Source organism: Gadus morhua, chromosome 21 (genome assembly GCF_902167405.1).
Source record: "Gadus morhua chromosome 21, gadMor3.0, whole genome shotgun sequence".
Taxonomy (NCBI): domain Eukaryota; kingdom Metazoa; phylum Chordata; class Actinopteri; order Gadiformes; family Gadidae; genus Gadus; species Gadus morhua.
Genome location: NC_044068.1, coordinates 6,557,348 through 6,576,237, shown reverse-complemented (window position 1 = coordinate 6,576,237; position 18,890 = coordinate 6,557,348). Strand labels below are relative to the sequence as shown.

Genomic DNA, 18,890 nt, shown 5'->3' with positions numbered 1-18,890 from the left:
ACACACACACACATACACGTACGCACCCACATACACGTACTCACCCACATAGGCGCACAAACATATACACACACAGAGACGCACACACACAGACACGTTCCCACACAGACACACAATATAAAACACACGCACGCAGACAAAAACGCACATATACAAACGAAAACGCAAACACATTAACATGCTTATGTCTAAAAACACACAGATAAAAGACAGACACGTAAACACACACACACACACACACACACACACACACACACACACCACACAACACACACACACACACACACACACACACAAATACAGACGTATGGTCATGAAAACAGACCAAGGAAACGGACATCAACAGCCACATACATCCAGAGAGACTCACGTGTGCAACCGAAAAGACGCACTCACAAAACACCATACGTAAGCAACGCACACTCATAAAGAACCAACCGTAACATCCCCCCCCACACACACACACACACTACCCCCACCGCCTTCCCGCATCTCTGTCATCTCCAAGCAGTTTTTCACAATCAATATACAACCTATGGTTAGTCATGATAAAAACAGCAAGAAAATACACACAGCTGAAGTCTACTAACCAACAATTAAGTTGTTTACAAAGCGTCGTTAGGAAACGACGCTTACGAGTTCAGATGTGAAGAAGTGTCCCATGTAGAGTTATTCCGGCTAAGTGCTTCTACGAGAACCAGCCTGTTCAATTCATAAAGAAAAAACACGCACACAATGAGTAGGAAAACAATTGTGTCTTTCTTACCCCTCGTTGATGGAAAACAAACGGATACTGCCGGCAGGGCAGTCAGTCAGATAGTAGAAGCGTTTATTTGTTAATCAGATGGAAGGGCTCTTGGGCTCATTCTAGCAGATACCAACGAGACTGCGGCGGATTGAGTCCTTGCGCGTCTCCGCTCTTTTCCTTCCCTGTGGCGTCAGGGACAGAACTTCGCCCCCTAGTGGTTAGCGACTCATATTCAGATTTCAGAGTGCTTTATTAATCCCGAGGGTAATGTTTATTAAAAAAATTTCAGACAATTTTTTTTTTCTCACGCTACACAAAATAAAAATGCAAATGTCGAATAGAAAAGATCAGTACTGATACAGATATAAGCATTGATAAACAGTAAGGCAGTGCATATGGAAATAATACAAATGTGCACCCTACTTCGGATCCTAGGGTGATATAACCTTTGCAGCCTATACTGTTTCGATAACGAATTGATCTTGGAATGTATTCAGTTACATAATGGCTTGAGGCGGAGTCCTTGTCATTCCAACCAACCCGCAATTTAAGCTGGTATGGATCAACTGTTGGCAGGTTTGAAATTAGTTGGGTTTCTTTTGAGGGTGATGATATAACAGGAATATTATTGAACAATGAGCCACCTTCGGATGTTATAAAGCTCCCTTCCAAAAGGTATGCCTCTGCACTGGATAAGTCAGTAATTATCTTGGCATGCTAACACCACCACTGAGGTCACATATCGCTATCCTTTGACACCTAATAATACCTAAATACACATGAGTCATATTCAAATATTCCTGTCAACTGACCCAAACAGCAGATGGACATGTTGGGACCCACTGGGGTTACTGCAGTGGAACACACTGAATAAATTGAATTGAGGATTACTGTCCTCATGCAGGACCTACAGGACCTACAACGATGCAAAACATGCAAAGAAAGAGCGCGCGCACGCAAGAGAGAGAGAGAGAGAGAGAGAGAGAGAGAGAGAGAGAGAGAGAGAGAGAGGGCGAGAGCGAGAGAGGGCGAGAGCGAGAGAGAGAGCGTGAGAGAGAGAGAGGCAGAGAGAGAGAAAGAGAGAGAGAGCGAGAGGCAGAGAGAGAGAGAGAGAGAGAGAGAGAGAGGGAGGGAGAGAGAGGGATAGAGAGGCAGAGAAAAAGAGAGAGGGAGGGAGAGAGGGAGATAGGCAGAGAGAGAGAGGGAGGGATGGAGAGAGAGAGAGAGAGAAGATACAAAAAGAGCGAGTGAGAGCGAGTTGACCTCAGACCGCTCATCCCAAACGTTCAGCATGACCTCTACAGCTAAATCTGAAGGTTATTGACAACAAAAATAATAAAACACCATGCCACCATAACAACATGAGCCACATGGTCGGCATTACCTTTCAGATAATGCGTGAAGGGGGAATGTGAAACAACAAATGAAAAAGGGTCAAAGCTGCAAAGAAGAGAGAAGGAAATATGGGGATGAAATGTTAAGCCACGCTGATGGTGTTATTAAAAATGAAGCAGAGCGGAGCGGGAAAGTCTGGTCTTATCTTCTGTTTATTTTGCAGACCCCCTCCGACGGGCGGACATAAGACCCCCGAGAGCCGTCGGATTCAGTTGTCAGATGTCTTCAAATGTGCATCGAGGATTACCAGGCGGGGACGTCACAGCGGTTATGAGGACATTACTGACTTCTCCTCCGTCATGTAGGAGAGGCTTATTTCTGGAAGGGAATGGAGGTCATTCCAGAAGCCTTCTCGTTTTGTCTTGCTCTTCCGCCTTGCTGGTTGGTAGTTAGAGAGAGGCTTGCTTCTGTCTCTCGTCCCTGCCTTTCCCCTCCCGCTGCTTTAAATATTGAACAAGGATAATGAGGCTCGCTTTCTATCCCCGGGCAAGGCAGGATGGCACACACACACACACACACACACACCACACACACACACACACACACACACCACACACACGCACACACACCACACACACACACACACACACACACATAAATACACAATTTCCCAAACATACCAAAGACACTCACTCACTCACCCACAAACACACATATACACACAAACACACACACTAGCAGTCATTAAGATGTGCTTCACTGAGCCTGATTATTATTGAGTTATTACATAATAAGTCATGGCTTTTTCACCCTCTCCATGTGTTTTTGTGCAAGTACAATGTATCTTGTCTGTTCCTTTGACTCAAAATGAAACACAGGCATAAAAACCAAACCAACCATTTCAAAAGTCTCAAGCTTTTATTGCAATATCACTGTTATCCTACTGTTAAACTCTTGTATCAGCAAGGCCCATTCCTTGACCCAATCAAATCCAGACAATCAGATGAGCCAAAAAATGCATACATATTGCGTGGTCTTTTATAGATTTCCGCTCTATGTTAATAACTTATCTATATTTTGTAACATCTTCCTCCAAATTAGGTTTTCACAAACAGAACGATGCACAGCGAACAAAAATGTAACGAGAACACCATAGTCAGGTTAAACCAGGTCATGAGACATGGCATGTCAAACATCATACACAGCAACATTTCAAACGTTCATGATAATCCACCTGAAAACGTGTCTGGCAATTCGCCCAGACTTGGGTGAACACACCAGGAAAAGCTTTCTGTGACTCCCGATCGCAACGACCGGCAGTAATACAGTAGATAAGCGGTATACATAAAGGTGCAGAGGTTCATAACAGAACAGATTAAATGTTTTTCAAACAGCCCGGACCCCCAAACAGAACGTCACCCTGTCATTATTGGCTCACTGCTCTGACTTGGAAGCAGAAGGTAAACTTTCACTAGCTTGGTGTGTTGAACCGTGGAACAGCGGTACAGGAAAGGCGTGGGTAGGCTAAGATCATGAGAGGCCAGTCGCGTTAAGGGTGTGTGTCCGGGTGTGTGCGTGAGTTAATGTGGGTGGGTGTGGGTGCCTGTGTGTGTTTTTGTGTGTGTCTGTGTGTGTGTGTTTGTGTGTATGTGTGTGTGTATGCTTGTGTTAATGTGTTTGTGGGTGTGTGTGTTATTATATGTGTGTGTGTGTGTGTGTGTGTGTGTGTGTGTGTGTGTGTGTGTGTGTGTGTCTGCTTGCGTTAATATGCATGTGTGTGGCGCTTACGTGCGGGTGTGTATGCGTGTCGTCGCGGACAGGTCCATTGCGGGGTCAGGACGACTGACCGAAGGGGGCCTCTGTGTCCAGGGGTCTCTGGACTATGACGGCGTGGGCCAGGTCGGCCTCCTCCAGGCTCAGCCCCCCCTCGCAGAGCACCCTGGAGGGCAGCGAGGTGGTCAGGACGAAGGGGGGGCAGGTCCTCTGGCAGCGGGACACAAAGTCATGGACGTCGCTGACGCTGGAGACGGAGAGGAAGAGAGATACGTGAGACATGGAAGAGAGGGGGAGGAAAGGTCTTTGTGATGAAACATTTTGTAAAGTACTTAAAAGGTGGCTTTGTCCACAAACTCTGTACTAACCGACACGCATTCATTCCAAAAGATGAATGAGCCACATTGCCATTGTCTTCATTTCTGGCGGGCGCGCTCATGCTAAACGCTCTATAGCCGCAAGCATATTGGCAACGGATGGTTTAGTGAAGCCAGGAGATTCGATTATGATGGTTTGATCACCCAGACCGCCGTATTGTCCTTTAAGCTTGCTGTAATACTGCCCTCTTTACCCGCAGACAGTAGCGCTTTCACAGTCGTTTGGGTTTGATAGTAAAGCATTCTATCCCAAAACGTTTCACGATGAGGAAGTGTGTGTGTGGTATACGTGTGTCTGTGTGTGTGTGTGTGTGTGTGTGTTTTTGGGCGCTGTACATGAACACACTCACTCTCACTCTCTCTCTCTGTCTCCCTCCCTCTGTCTATAAACCTCCACAAATGGCAACACCATCTATTATTGACACCCCAGCACCTCAAGGCACACACAGGCCATCCTACGGTGAGTCCCAGCGCTTCGCTCACTTTGCACGCTTTACGAGTAGAGGGGGATCAGCGTCCAGTCCATGTGTGTCACTAACCCTGTTATATAAAAATAAAAAAAAGATAAAAACTGAATTTGGGTTATGCAATCCCTCAGGGGATTTTATAGATCCACTCCATCGCTCTACCGTCTCAGATTATGTCTTTCCGCGGGTCCGGGGCCCGTGTGTGCGCTGTGTGATGTGTGCGTGTCGGTCGGGGGGGCTTAGGTATGGAGATGATGTGGAGGGTCGGGGGGGGGGGGGAGGGGGGGTTAACACGAGCCATAATGCACTACGCAGGCCTCCTGGCCCAACGCACTAGGACCGAACATTACGTAATTCGCCGAGAGATTACAGCGCCCCTCCTCCCCACTCGTTCTTCCCTCCTCACACGGCAGATGGAACACGCATAACCCGCTACTAAACCCTTTTTCTGTTTCACCAGTGTTCCCGGTATTCAACCCGCCAAAATATACTGAGTGGTCGTAGTAGGCCTACTCCAAAAAGCGTGGGATACCTAAAATAGCCAAAGATAAAAAAAATAAAACATTCCAGTTTGTGTTTCGTTTTTTTAGCACTGTTGACCTAAATATGACTTGAGAGTCATGATCTGTCTGGTGCGATGCGCACGTCGGCGGGGCGCCGTCGGCGACGTGACACCCACCGATGCGATAGGTTGAAGCGCTGCACCAGTCTCCTCCCGTCGGCCAGCCAGATCTGCAGCGAGGTGACGGGCAGGGCATGGTCCAGTGTTACCATGGGGATAGGAGGGGACTCTCCTTCCTCGTGCACAGATGGCGATCGGGCCACGACTCGGGGCGCCACACTGGGGGGGTGGGTGGGGGGGGGGGGGGGGGGTGGGGGGTGGGGTGGGGGGGGGGGGGGGGTGGGGGGGGGGGGGGGGGGGGGGTGATCAAAGAGTTGTGGAGAAGGTGCATGAATGATGCATCTCGCCTCATCCTCATCATCACAGGGATACAGATTGGGAGTGCTGTACGTCTCCCTAGAGGATGGAGGTATTAACATTACAAACACCCGGGCTCTCAAGACTCCAGGACATGGTGTTCCTCTCCTCCCAGTCCTCGTCTTTCCCGCTGGTGTTTTACAGCGGAGGGACAGTGTGGTTTAAGAGGGACACCTAGTGGCAGAACTTCCTATTGCGCACACATTCAAAAATAAGTCTGTCTTTAAACAAATCCACCGATATAAGTCCTTATCTTTAGGGAATTGATAAAGAAAACGATTGAAAAATGTATGGATTATAACCAATCTTGGATAAAAGATTTTCATAAATCTTCAGAATAGCTTGGGGGGGGGGGGGGGGGCTGTGTCTATGTGTATGCTGAGGGAACTCATCTAGCGAAACAATATAAAAAGTATTACTGGAATCAAAACCGCTCAAACATTTAGTTCTGGCAAACTTCCAGAGGGCCGTCCGTGATCCACACCCTGCGTACGCCTCTCACCTGCCCAGCCGGTAGCCGTGACCGCTGAAGGCGTGGAAGGCCTTCTTCCTAGGGACGTAGAGCTCCTCCGTCAGGTCCTCCACGTTGATTTCCAGCTCCTCCTCCTCTGCTCGGCTCTCCCACTCCAGCGGGAGCTCCCTGGGGCGAGAGAGCGCGCACAATGGGGTGACGATGATAAAGCGAACACAGTTTACCCTTTGTTTCTGTGTCATCACGATGCACTTCTTTAGGTCGCTATAACTCCCTCTAGGTCACTCTAGGTCTGTGGCTATCTTTCCCCCTGGAGACCCTTTATGGTGAGGACAATTGTACAGAGGGTTTCACCAAAATAAAAGCTCTTGCTGATTTGATGGGAAGATGGATGCGGTTTTATTTGCGATAGCATGCATTTTTATGTTCTAACGTTGACGAGATATTCCCAGAGACCGTTTGTATTTTTCTGGATGTGGATTTTACCCTCGTTTTATGGTGTCCAGGAAGTCCTGGTTCTCGGGCGTGGCGTAGCTCCGGAACTCCTGGTCGTTGATGGTGAAGCCGTCCTTCCACAGCCTCACCACCATCTCCACCTGAGGAAAGCTGCGTATTTCACTATCAACATTGTGCCAAGTGCAAGTCAGTCTATTTGCCTCTATTTACATATTATTAGGACCCTGATTTTATTTGACCAACTGATAACGAGAGGGAAAGGGAAAGGGAAGGGAGAGAGAGAGAGAGAGAGAGAGAGAGAGAGAGAGAGAGAGGAGAGAGAGAGAGAGAGAGAGAGAGAGAGAGAGAGAGAGAGAGAGAGAGAGAGAGAGAGAGAGAGAGAGAGAGAGAGAGAGAGAGAGACAACATCACAATATCCAGGTATGCAAATGGGTAAATAGTTCTGGACTAAGAAGTGCATGATTATGGACCCCTGAAAAGGAACAGCTAACGCAATGGAAATCTTTGTGATACCTTTGAGGTTCCTGGGGCATCATAGCAGATCTTCTCCACCTCATCCAAAAGATCCTCGACCGAGAAGCTCCGTCTCATTGGAACCTCCTCACTCTCATCACTAAGAGTACGGTGCAAAGCATTATATTGGGTTGCTGCCTTCATAATGATGTTCTATCTTCAACGCTTTCAGAGATTATGGAAAAGAAGAGGCTCAACTTTCCGTGATTATTTGCATCGAGTTTTTAACTTTTCACATTAGATCATCATTTGTCTGTCTGTTATTATAAAACAATGACCAATATTGTGTAGTAGCACCTACTTGAAGACAGATTTATATATTAACAGACAGACCACTAACTTAAGTGACTTAACTTAAGTATTATGACTGTTATAGCCTATACGTATTCTATATTGTTATAAATAACATGTAAAGATATGACACCAACCCACCAGTTGTCATCATTCCCACTCTCTGTATTATCTATGTTTTTCATGGTCTTCTTTATTTTCCATCTATGGAAAAACAAAACAAAAATAAGAGTTAAACGAGGGCCTATCAAGCAAGCAACGAAATGGGGGCGTAGTCATTTGTAACATTCAGTCGTTGGCCAATAAATCAATTACCAACATGATAGAAATCTATCAACACACTTCAGAAAAAGAGGATGTCTATCGTGTCGACAGACACGAGAAGCACAGAAACATGGTAGGGTACATTATATAAGGGGGCGTAGACTATATACAACCATGGCGTGTATAGCGACATAAACCAGCGTATTTAAAACGACAGAAACACCTATTCTGCATGCATATATTTGGTAATAGCATAAATCCTCTTTACCAATCCGTATTCAGTCCTTAATCCGTGCGTTAAAACGCGCAGCCATAAATTAGTAGGGCATGCAGCCACTCTTGTGCTGAGCAATATCTGTGACGTAGGCACAGTGCCGTCTGCAGCCCACTGCCGTCATGCTGCTGAGCTCAGCGGAATTTTACTACCAACTTCACAAATGTTTACGACTGAGGAGTTTTTTTGGGGGGAGAGTATGCCATGGGGATTAAATACTGAGACTGGAAATAAAATCGTTGAGCATTTTGTGCTTGTAGTGCCGTATCCTAAACTCGTTTCCAAAACCACGATTGATCTGAGTGTATTGTCTTAATTGCACACACTTGATTACGCACGCACACAAACACGCGCTTCGTTATTTATTGGGATGAGGTATTAGGTCTTTCCCATAGGGCTCCAACAAGTAGTGAGATCAATACAAACACGCTATTTATGTAGGCTCGAACACATTTCGTGACATTTTGGATTTACTTAACAGGACAATAACATACAACACATGAAATGTAACACACGAAATATACACATTTGTATTGGCCTGGTTGTCAATTTTTGATATCGAACTACACCAATGCACAAAAAAAAGCTACGAGTGAGTGGGAACAAACCATATTTAATCATGCACAAACCCCAGAAACTTGTTCGTGTCATGCCACTGCAGCATAAATCATACAGAGGCTTTTATTAATTCACAGCACCACCAGAAAGACACGACACCTGTCAAACCCCGTTCCCCAGACTGACGGCCCCGGACTGGCGGGTCGGTCGGCGCGGCGGCTTCAGTCTGCCTGCTGACAGCAGAGCGGAGCGGAGCGACAGAAAGAGAAATGGCGCCTCGGTGCTGCACTCACTGAGGGGAGGCAGTGCTTTGGAGCCTACAGAAAGACTGAATAAGGGACACAAACAAACACACACGCGAGGGGAGCGACATGGTGAACACACGAAAGAGAGCACGGCCTCTGCCTAGCAATCCGTTCCATCTCGTCGAGGACTAGGTCGTCGTCCAGAAATGAGCCAAACTCTGAGGAACATGTAAGAGCCGGGGTCTTTTCTTTGCCGGCTAGTTAGCCGGTTATGCTATGGGTGCTAGGTAGCTAACCGTTGCCTCTCGCTGTTCTACATGGCTTTATTCACTGCAAAACATGACCCAGTGGGATTGTCACCGTCTCAGCGGGCACACAAGCCTCTGTCCGCTGTCATTCGCGAACGTGTCATTCGTGTTTCTAGGTTTTAATACCCCTGTTTGGCTGCAGAGGAGCGCCTCGAACTCCAGGCTAGCTCCCAAGTTGAGTTCCCTTTGTGTTTGGGCAATTGCTGTCCGGCTGACTTGTTATGCTTTTGTCTTCAGAAATTGACAGCTTAACGGGGAAGTGTTTGCTCTTTTGACGTTAGACCGAAGCAGTCCCTGCTCTACAATTGTGTTCTGTTGCCGGGTTTGTCCGGATTACCTTCACGCCATTGTTTGGTGATAAGTGAAGGGCTCTAAGGGATGCTAGCGCTAGCCTTGTAGCTCTATGTGGGGGAAGGGAGTCCCAGGCTCACAACAGTTGGCTGGCTTACACCTAGCAGGCTTGAACTCAGTGAACTTTATGTTGTTAACACCCCTCATACAACTAAAGCAAGGCAGTCCGTGACCTACGTCTTAAAGACGGCTTTAGTATATGCGATTTTTGTTGCTTTTCGTCAGATTCCCCACAGCCAGCTATGAAGCTCTGGTTTACTTCATTGGTTGACCTACACAGTGACAAGGGGTGAAACATGTAAACATTGAGATGTTACCGTGCTGTCACAATGTCATGGACACACTGGAATAATCAAACATCGACAATATTGCTCTGTATTAAATTAAATAAAATTAATGGTGACCCCTTCAACATTGTCTTCCTGTCAATTCCTATTTTTTTATTGAGGTTTTTTAATCTTAAAACATCCCCAAACGAGTGTGACATGTTTTGCTTAGCGTTTAAGTCATTATTACAAACCATCTTTCCTGTTGACCTTATCTCAAAATGCAAAAAGGCATAGAATAAGCGTTGCATAATGCTGATATGTGTGCTACCCCTGTTTGCGTGTTCATTCACCTTGGATACCCCAATTTTGTTATTGTGCGTTATTTATTTAAGACACCGATACCGCAGATTTAGCAGACAGTTGCTATTAACAACAGTAACGATATGTTATATCAGAGCTGAAGAGCTGAAGTTACACAGTGGAGACGTGGGCATCTCATTGTGTGAAGATTCAAAACATTCCAAATGATCACGGTACACCCAATACATTCTCGCTTTCTTCTGTCCTTTTGAAATTCCTTTTTATGTATTTTCTTCTTTCAACTCGGCCGCATAACAAAGAACCACAAGGTTATGTTTTTGTGTGTGCGTCTCTTTGTTATTGTTTTGTGTGACTGACTACTGCGGTGTGCTTCATGGGTCTGCTTGCCTTATGCTCGCCTCCCCTTTAGAAGGAGCCTGTGAGTGACGTGAGTAGTCCCAGCAGCCCGAGGATGACCCCTCCCTCCAAGCGGACGCGTAGACAAATTCCCTCCACCCCCTGTTCCAGTGACACCTCTCCGTCTCCCCAGACCAAGGGTCAACGGGTCAACTGGGAAATCCCCACTTATCGCACCAGGTCAGCAATCCAGTCCGCGGTATCTGTTTGACTGTTAATGTTGTCATTTACATATTGATCGCATTTTTTTCCGTTGTGCTCCTCTATTGTCTTCGGCTGACACTGTCATGACAACATTTTGACAAACCAGCGACAATATCGTTTTGGTTTTGACAAGGTCATGTTAAAAAACATTCTGCTATCTGCTGGAAGACATGCTAGCAGATTTGAGTGACCTAGGGTTTCTGTAGTAAATAGCACAAGTCTTTACTTCTTTCTAAAGCGTTGACATGTTCCGACGACAGTTACCTGTTGTACAGCTACAACCGAAGCTACCACTAGAGTCCCTAGAGGATACTAATTGGAAATCCTACCCAGTGCCGGTTTAACATCCCGCTGTGATTATGCTTCCAAAATCTACATGGTCCTTTGTCTTGTTGAAATGATTGACACACTCAATGTTCTGTTTTGTTCCCAGGCTGTCCTCTCGCACAATGCAAAATGGACACGGTAATGACACACACCTTCACTAAAAATTACACATGTTGAGCTCCACATCTACTTGGGGATTATAGGCTGCTCTGGTGGATCCGTGCAGCTAACGTGTTCTCCCTGTATGTTGTGTTTTGGTCAACGCCACAGCCCATATGAGCCATCGCGACGAGCCGGGAGGCGGGGACGATCACTCTCGCATGAATGGTCACGTGGGGCTGAAGCGGGTGAGCTGCCGGGTGAAGAAGAGCCAGTTTGAGCACCTCAACCAAAGCCTGCTGTTCGACCAGCTGGTCAACAGGTAGCCGGTCTATGCAATACACTACACTATGCTCCCTCCGAAAATGGACTTGAACTAGAATTCATGGCTATGGTGTCCTTGGGTCCCATGGGCAAGGTGGAATAATCAGCATTTTGAAAAGCATTCATTTTTCAGGTTTCTTCGTCAATGTATACTTTGTGAATGTCCATGTTTTGTCTTGTTCTTTGTTAGAATCATTATATCCTCTAGCGTGGAAGTATTGTGTTTATTGAAAAGAGGAATGCTCGTGTCATGTGTTGTTCTGTGCCGGTTCTCAGTACTGCTGAGGCTGTTCTGCAGGAGATGGATAACATCAGCAGCATCCGGCAGAACCGAGAGGTGGAGCGTCTGCGCATGTGGACCGGAGACACTGAGGAGGTCCGTGTAACGTAACTGGATACGTCACGTTTCACATTTTCCCCCAATGGATATAATTAAGATGGACAATCTCATTTTGAGCACTACAAGATTACTCGAGTACTCTCTGAGATTCGGACCCTGTTTCCGATAATAATCTTTTGGTATTTCTTGATTCCCTAGACACCACCCAGACCCTCCACTCTGCAGACAAGAGCTCCCTGTTTTGCGCACACATTGACAACTGGGTGACTGTCCGTTGTAAACAAGCCCTTTTCCTTTTGCCTTCTCATTTAGGAGAACATGGACATGTACTCACGAGTCAAGCGCCGGAAATCCTTGCGGAGGAACACGTTCAACATACCTCCACACCACAAAGTCCTGAGCAAGAAAAAGCAGCAGGAGGATGATGATGACGACGACGAAGAGGAGGAGGGCACTGAAGGTCAGTAGATGCAAGGCGAATGGAGGCAAGCGCTCAAAGATGCAATTCGATTATTTTCCTGAATGATGTATCCATGTGTATTATGTCGTACACCGCGTGCCGTGTATTTTTTTGCCTTCCTCCAAAAGATGTCGGGACTTACGGCTTGTCAGGCGTTGACAAAGTGTCTGCTTTTCTTTTGCCTCCATTTCGGCAGTGTCTGTGTAGGCAGGCCTGCTGTTATTGTGTCGACGTCTGTTCTCCACAATCATACAATTTCATTTGTTTTGGCAAGGCAACCGATAGCAGGAAGCTGGCTGTCTGGGCTGGCGTGGTGGAATGTTTGGAACACAACTTTTAATCAGTTGTTCAGTTCCATTTGGAGGAGAAGTCTCACTTTGTAGAAAGCATAATGGCACGCTTCTAGTGAAAAGGTGTTTGTTGCGAGTCTGACCCTGCTGTGATCCATCGTTCTGTAGTCGTTCTGTGTTTACGGACTCTGAAAGGCAACGTGACCCGGCTTTTTCAGAGTCGCACGGCGAGGAAGGGGAAGAGGCAGAGGACGACGACGACGAAGACGACGAAGAGGATGAAGCGGAGGAGGCAGGGGAGGCCAACGGCCGGCCGTACAACCTTCGCCAGCGCAAGGCCATGCAGCGGTACGAGGCTCCGCCTATCGGTGAGTCTGGCATTAGGCTCACCCATCAGACCTGTGTTGATATCTGAGGTCTGATGGCAGACATGCTCAAATCGTGGTGAATGGGGTGTTTCCCTTTCTCTCGCTTCGTATTTATTAATGCTGTGTTTGAGTATTCTCTGCGAACCGACTCGGATCTCGGATCTGACGCCACGCCCATACTTCAAGCGTTTTATTATTTCGCTCGGTCGTTGGAGGAAAACATGGACGCCACCCGGAAATCTGTTGTCGCGGTAGCATTGGCAGAGGGCCAGGCCGCTCCAAAATAAGTAGGCTATAGGCCATAGGTGGAGATACGGGACGCAGTAAGGTATTGCAGTAATAACGTGTGATTGAAATTGCCATTTAAACCACCATTGTGGTCCAAGCACAATGAAAACAGTTCATACTTCAAGTCACACTGGGGGCAGCCATCTGAATTCTGTCTCGGAATTTTGCTCGGTCACCACTGAGTAAACCGAGATGGCGAGTTCGCCGTCCGGAGGAAAGGGCGTTTTCATGCGTGTCGCTTAGGCAACGTCCTCGACCTCCGAGACGGATGGATTATAAAACGCAAGCATTAGACCAATCATGTTTCTGTAGGCGGGGATGGGAAGCGCCTTGTTCCACAAACCCAAACTTGGCTGGCCAGAGTTAAGGTTGCAAATGAGCACTGTTTTGGACTGGCACCCTGCGATATTCACTTCTATTACCATCGTTCTGAAAGCTTCATCCACTGAGTTTTGGTTTGGTAGAATAGGTTCTGTAATAGTAACAGAAAACAAGGTGTAACTCGCCACTTGTATTTTCTGATTGCCGGCTCTGTGCAGTCTCTCCATAAGTCCTACAAATGTAGGCGTGCTGGCTTCCGGTGATGAGTCTGGCATCGTGTCTTGATATTAGTACATGAAGCCATCTGTTTTATGCTTCGGGGCTGTCCCCGCCTACGAGCAATCCATTCGGACTATTTGTTGAGTATATTTAGAACTCTTTTCATTTAAAATTTTAAGAAATGTCAAGTGTGGTGTTAATTCATAACCATTGATATTTGTTTTCTACATTTAATTTTAGTTATTATAAGGGATACTAAGGCAATACCAAAATCTGTACAGAGACTAGGGATGGGCACGCCATTCCAACATTCGATTATTTGAAATGAACGTGGGTATTCAACTTTAGCCGTGGCGTTTCATTAATTTTTTTTGCCTAAAGTTAATTCAGTATTATTATTAGCTATATTAATTACTTATTGTTCATTAAACGTGCATACTAATGCCATTTAATACTTGGAATACTTGGCTATACCGGCAACCTCCGTTCCAGCGGAAAGAGTCTTTACCACGGCGGGTTTGATTTGTAAATCGCCTTCGCCTATCCCCCTAGCACGTAGATATGCTCATTTTTTTAAACAAGAATGAGTGATGCAGTGGTTGGGCTTGTGTGCTATGTTAACTGGAAATGTTTTAGACATACTGTATTTCCGGCTTACACATAATATTTTGTTGATGTTCTGTTGCATGCGCATCATGTGTAATGCGAGGCAGGCCCAGGCGCTGGAGGTGGAGTTCTGTTGATATGCAAGCCCACCAGTACATTTTGCTGTTGTGCTTCAGTTACTTGAATCTATTCAGTGTGTGCCTTAAATTGACTTGAATCTATTTCAGTTTCTGACTTTAGTATGCAATACTGTTACATTCATATTCTTGTCGAAAGGTAGTTTCGTTTCCAACTCGTTTTGATTCAGCATACTGATTTTGATTGGTTTGTTCGATGCGCTTTTCTATTATTCAGTAACAATTCTGGGAATAGTTTGCACCGATTTACACATATGGAAAGACGGTTTTTAATGTTTGTTTCTAAACCTTCTTTGTGCGTCGCACCTACACTGAGCATTTGGTTTACCTGCTTTAAATTCTGGTACCGCTAGAAGGCTACACTATATATTCAAAGTGTATACACTGAACAATGTGTATTGTATCAATATATTCTATACTGCGGTTTTAACGTTTTATCCTTTGAGACATTTTGAAACGTGAGACCTAATTGGATGAATTGCGTTTTAGGAAGACTGCTGTTTACAGCAGGGTAGTTGACTTTGTATATTGCATATTGTATGGAAGTATTGACCAAGCGCGTCGCTCTATATAGAAAGGTGCTGCTGTCCGACTCCTGGGCAGGTATACACTGCTAGACCGCAGGATTCATAACAGTGATCACGTCTTCGCTTCCACTCGTTACATAGCTGTAATTCGAGCCTGAATATCTGTTTGTATGTTCAAATATATGTTCATATATGTTTCAACAGATTTACTGTTGAATAACTTTTTCACTTAAAAAGATACGGTCAACTAATATAAGCTGCTTTTAGAGTGTGTGATTATTTAAAATCCACCACCACCACCGTACAATTCTGTTTCAATGTCGGGGTGTTCCTGGCGTTTATGATCAAACTTTTTCCATGCGGGTTACCCCCAGGCCAGCCACTAACGAACCACTAAGGATCCTATTTTGTACTCTAAACAATGAAACCTGGAGAGAGGAGACCATGATAACAATGACAGTACCCCCTTGCCATGCCAAAACATGAATAAAACACGCGACTAATCATTCGTCAAGTTGCCTGTTAGGCGGTCAGCCCCTAATATGTTCACGTGAATTTGATTTGTCTTGCTTCATCCTTACCCGTTTTGTTTGCCTTTCCCAGAGCCTGTGAACAGAAAACAAAGCAACCCGTCCCTGTTCGACACCCACAGATCTCCAGCAAGAAGAAGCCATATAAGGTTGGAGGGCCTGGTGTTCCCTAACTTATACCCGAACAGCAGCATTTGAATGAAGACCGTCTAAGCCTGTCAGTGGGAGAGAGAGGACAGTTGGCAGTGCTCACTCGCCGCCGCTGAGTTATATACCCAGAAGTATATCGGACAGGGTGGTCGCGGGTTTTCTTGAAAACAGATGGGCTTATGCTGGTTTTCACAGGCAAAGCATTAGTCAAAATGCGGGGCCATGAGGCTGACAAAAGGGCTCATCTCCCGTCTCCTCCCTGTTCCCTCAGAGTGAAGAAACACGCCATCCACAGCAGTGACACCTCCTCCTCTTCGGACGAGGAGCGCTTCGAGAGGAGGAAGAGCAAGAGCATGACGCGGGCCAGGAACAGGTAGTGGCTCTCTTCCAGGGCCTCTGCCTTGCGTCTCCCTGTTGCTCGCTCTCTCTCTCTCTCTCTCCTCCTTCTCTCGCTCTCTCTCTCTCTCTCTCTCATCTCTCTCTCTCTCTCTCTCTCTCTCTCTCTCTCTCTCTCTCTCTCTCTCTCTCTCTCTCTCTCTCTCTCTCTCTCTCTCTCTCTCTCTCTCTCTCTCTCTCTCTCTCTCATCTCTAGCGTAGCTCTCTCTCTATCTCTCTCTCTCTCTCTCTCTCGCTCTCGTCTCTCTCTCTCTCTCTCTCTCTCTTTCGTTTTCATCTTTGCCCTTATTATATGCCGTGGCCAATATGTTCGACGGGTGCTCTAGGTGTTTGCCGATGAATCTGGGCACAGAGGAGCTGTCAGGCGGGGTGCTGCGGAATCCGGGTGAAAGTGGTGTGCCAGCCTAGCAGATGTGGACCCCATGAACCTCGCTAGCTCGGTAAGTAGAGACAGAAGGCGGGAACACCGGGGCGTGAGCAAATCCCAGACCGAAGCAAAGTGGTTACCCCTGACAGTAACTTGGGTGTAGGTCGCGAAGCCATCACAAGCAGGCAACTCTGTTGGCGCAGTGTTGGTAGGCTTGATAGGAATCATGCTGGACAGAAGCTTTCGCATAAACAAAGTTCAAACTTGAATTATTATCTCTGTTCTGTTATTTCATTGTTTGCAAACGACTTTCGAAGGAGTGCAGAAGCTAAAACAACTCATCATCGGGATGTCATGAAACGGGAAGGGGTGGTATGGAATCATCGTGTACATTTGAAGGTTTATTGACTAATACATCTGGTGCTCGTCTTCCTAGGTGAGGTTTGACAGTGTGGGAGGGCTCAGTAAGCAGATCCAGGCCCTGAAGGAGATGGTGGTGTTCCCGCTACTTTACCCAGAAGTCTTTGAGAAGTTCAAGATTCAGCCTCCGAGGTTTGGAAGTGCCCACACAACACGAGCAACATCCACGGCTATCGATTACACACATTGATGTGTTTATTTGCCCCAACAAGTTGCATGGATTCGGTTTAGGATACATCTTGTATGCAAGCTCAGAAATCTGGGATTTCTCAGTTAGCAAATTCTTGACGTGTTGAGGGTTATATCATTCGAAACTCTTGGCCGTTTATATAGTTTTCATGTTTTTATTTTCCAAGCAGTTTTGAAATTAAATAAGGATAGGACACTTTAGTGTAGAGTACCGTTTATTCAGAGTGCCACCATTGAGCCTGATTCTTTTTCTGAGGCAATGCTTTCATCTGCTATCATGCATTATTGTCTGTCTAGTTATTTAGCAAATCCTTTCAGGATCGACAACGCACAGCAAACCATACAATCGCTCTGTTTTCAAGCCTGCATACAAAGGACATACAGAAACACAATTACAAGGCTGAATCAGTGCAGACATTGAACACTTATCTCCCTCCTCTCCCTCATCGCTTCAAACACTGAGCCTATCCTCTTCATCCTCTTCTTCAGAGGCTGCCTGTTCTACGGCCCGCCAGGAACGTGGAAGACCTTAGTGGCACGGGCGCTCGCCAACGATTGTAGCCATGGCGACAAGAAGTTGTCGTTCTTCATGAGGAAAGGAGCCGACTTGCCTCAGCAAGTGGGGTCGGCGAGTCGGAACGGCAGCTGCGCCCTGCTCTTCGACCAGGTGGGTCAACGCAAAACCCCGGCTGGGACATGCTTCACTTTAACCCAGTGCATCCCCATAATGCATTTGTTGAAAACCTGACCTATTCAACCTAATTCATCCCCAAAATGCATCGGTTGAAATCTGACTTTACTTTAAAGCAGTGCATCCCCATAATGCATTGGCTGGAACCTGACTTTGCTTTAACCCAGTGCATCCCCATAATGCATTTGTTGAAACTGACTTTACTTTAAACCAGTGCAGCCCCATAATGCATTGGCTGGAACCTGACTTTACTTCAAACCAATGCATCACCATAATTCTGATACGATGTGTCTATGTCATCCCCCCCCCCCCCCCCCTTCCACCTCCACCCCTAAAATATTTTATTTATGCATGACGGCGTGTGAACCTTAACGAATTGCAGCAAGGAGTGCCATCAGTAAACACTGCCGTCCTCAAAAAATGCAATAACAGGTGGCGGGGTTTTTAATGGGAGGCCATTTGGATTTAGATGAGCAACACCTGCCATTGTTCCACCTGCTCCGGGGCAGAGCTGTCATTTTGTGCTTTTGATGCAAACCGCTTCCTCTCTTGGGCAGGCGTACCTGATGAGGCCGTCCATCATCTTCTTTGATGAGATCGACGGCTTGGCTCCTGTCCGATCCAGCAGGCAGGACCAGATACACAGGTACGGCTACTCTGTCCGTTGGCGAATACCTGTCCATTATAAACAACTGTCAGTGGTTTCATAACACTAATGGAGCCCCTAATGGTTTCCTTGTTTCTTTTTAATAGGAACTGTATGATGAATAAAACCCCATTGTACATCCTGTTTAGACAAAGGCAAAAAGATCCGTTCAAGACCATTGAATAAACAATAAGCGTTAGTCACTCGAACCAGCCCAATCGCAGCAACAAAACTGATTCCTTAAAGTGGCAAAGTAGAAAGGCCTTTGATTCAGAGGAGGAGATGTTTGACGGCCCTTACGTCCGTTGTTGCTAACACACGTCCACCCTCTTCAAAAGTACAACTGTCCTTTTGTCCTTCCTCCACCTTCTCCACCTCCAACCCCCTTCAGCTCCATCGTGTCCACTCTGCTGGCCTTGATGGACGGTCTGGACAGCCGCGGGGAGATAGTGGTCATCGGTGCTACAAACAGACTTGACTCTATCGACCCCGCTCTCCGAAGGCCGGGCCGCTTTGACAGGGAGTTCCTCTTCAGCCTGCCCGACAAGAAGGTGAGGGCCAGACGAAAAAGGCTCGCCGACACAACGGCATCGT

The 18,890-nt window shown here is 46.5% G+C and overlaps 2 protein-coding genes across 3 annotated transcripts in view; one reads left to right on the top strand and one right to left on the bottom strand.

The window, feature by feature from the left end:
• Positions 1 to 2,986: 2,986 nt before the first annotated feature.
• ubxn2a (UBX domain protein 2A) lies at positions 2,987 to 8,074 on the bottom strand. 2 transcript variants are annotated; one of them, XM_030344812.1, is made up of 7 exons: positions 7,944 to 8,074; positions 7,553 to 7,615; positions 7,121 to 7,220; positions 6,638 to 6,757; positions 6,182 to 6,319; positions 5,380 to 5,541; positions 2,987 to 4,103 (listed from the first exon to the last, which is right to left on the bottom strand). In XM_030344812.1, the coding sequence occupies exons 3-7, from the start codon at positions 7,162 to 7,164 to the stop codon at positions 3,917 to 3,919; spliced, it is 651 nt and encodes a 216-aa protein (XP_030200672.1). In that variant the 5' UTR covers positions 7,165 to 7,220; positions 7,553 to 7,615; positions 7,944 to 8,074; the 3' UTR covers positions 2,987 to 3,916. The 2 variants fall into 2 exon arrangements, with proteins under 2 accessions (XP_030200672.1, XP_030200671.1); XM_030344811.1 differs by having other exon boundaries at positions 6,638 to 6,747.
• Positions 8,075 to 8,538: 464 nt separating this feature from the next.
• The window catches only part of atad2b (ATPase family AAA domain containing 2B), a 77,998-nt gene continuing 67,646 nt past the window's right edge, over positions 8,539 to 18,890 (top strand). The window contains 16 exon segments of the mRNA XM_030344814.1: positions 8,539 to 8,926; positions 8,928 to 8,981; positions 10,411 to 10,577; positions 11,035 to 11,066; positions 11,199 to 11,349; positions 11,628 to 11,727; positions 12,004 to 12,151; positions 12,660 to 12,809; positions 15,511 to 15,586; positions 15,859 to 15,960; positions 16,310 to 16,379; positions 16,382 to 16,423; positions 16,787 to 16,902; positions 17,449 to 17,626; positions 18,208 to 18,296; positions 18,688 to 18,847. Of these exon segments, the coding sequence (XP_030200674.1) occupies positions 8,879 to 8,926; positions 8,928 to 8,981; positions 10,411 to 10,577; positions 11,035 to 11,066; positions 11,199 to 11,349; positions 11,628 to 11,727; positions 12,004 to 12,151; positions 12,660 to 12,809; positions 15,511 to 15,586; positions 15,859 to 15,960; positions 16,310 to 16,379; positions 16,382 to 16,423; positions 16,787 to 16,902; positions 17,449 to 17,626; positions 18,208 to 18,296; positions 18,688 to 18,847 (1,683 nt within the window). The 5' untranslated portion in view covers positions 8,539 to 8,878.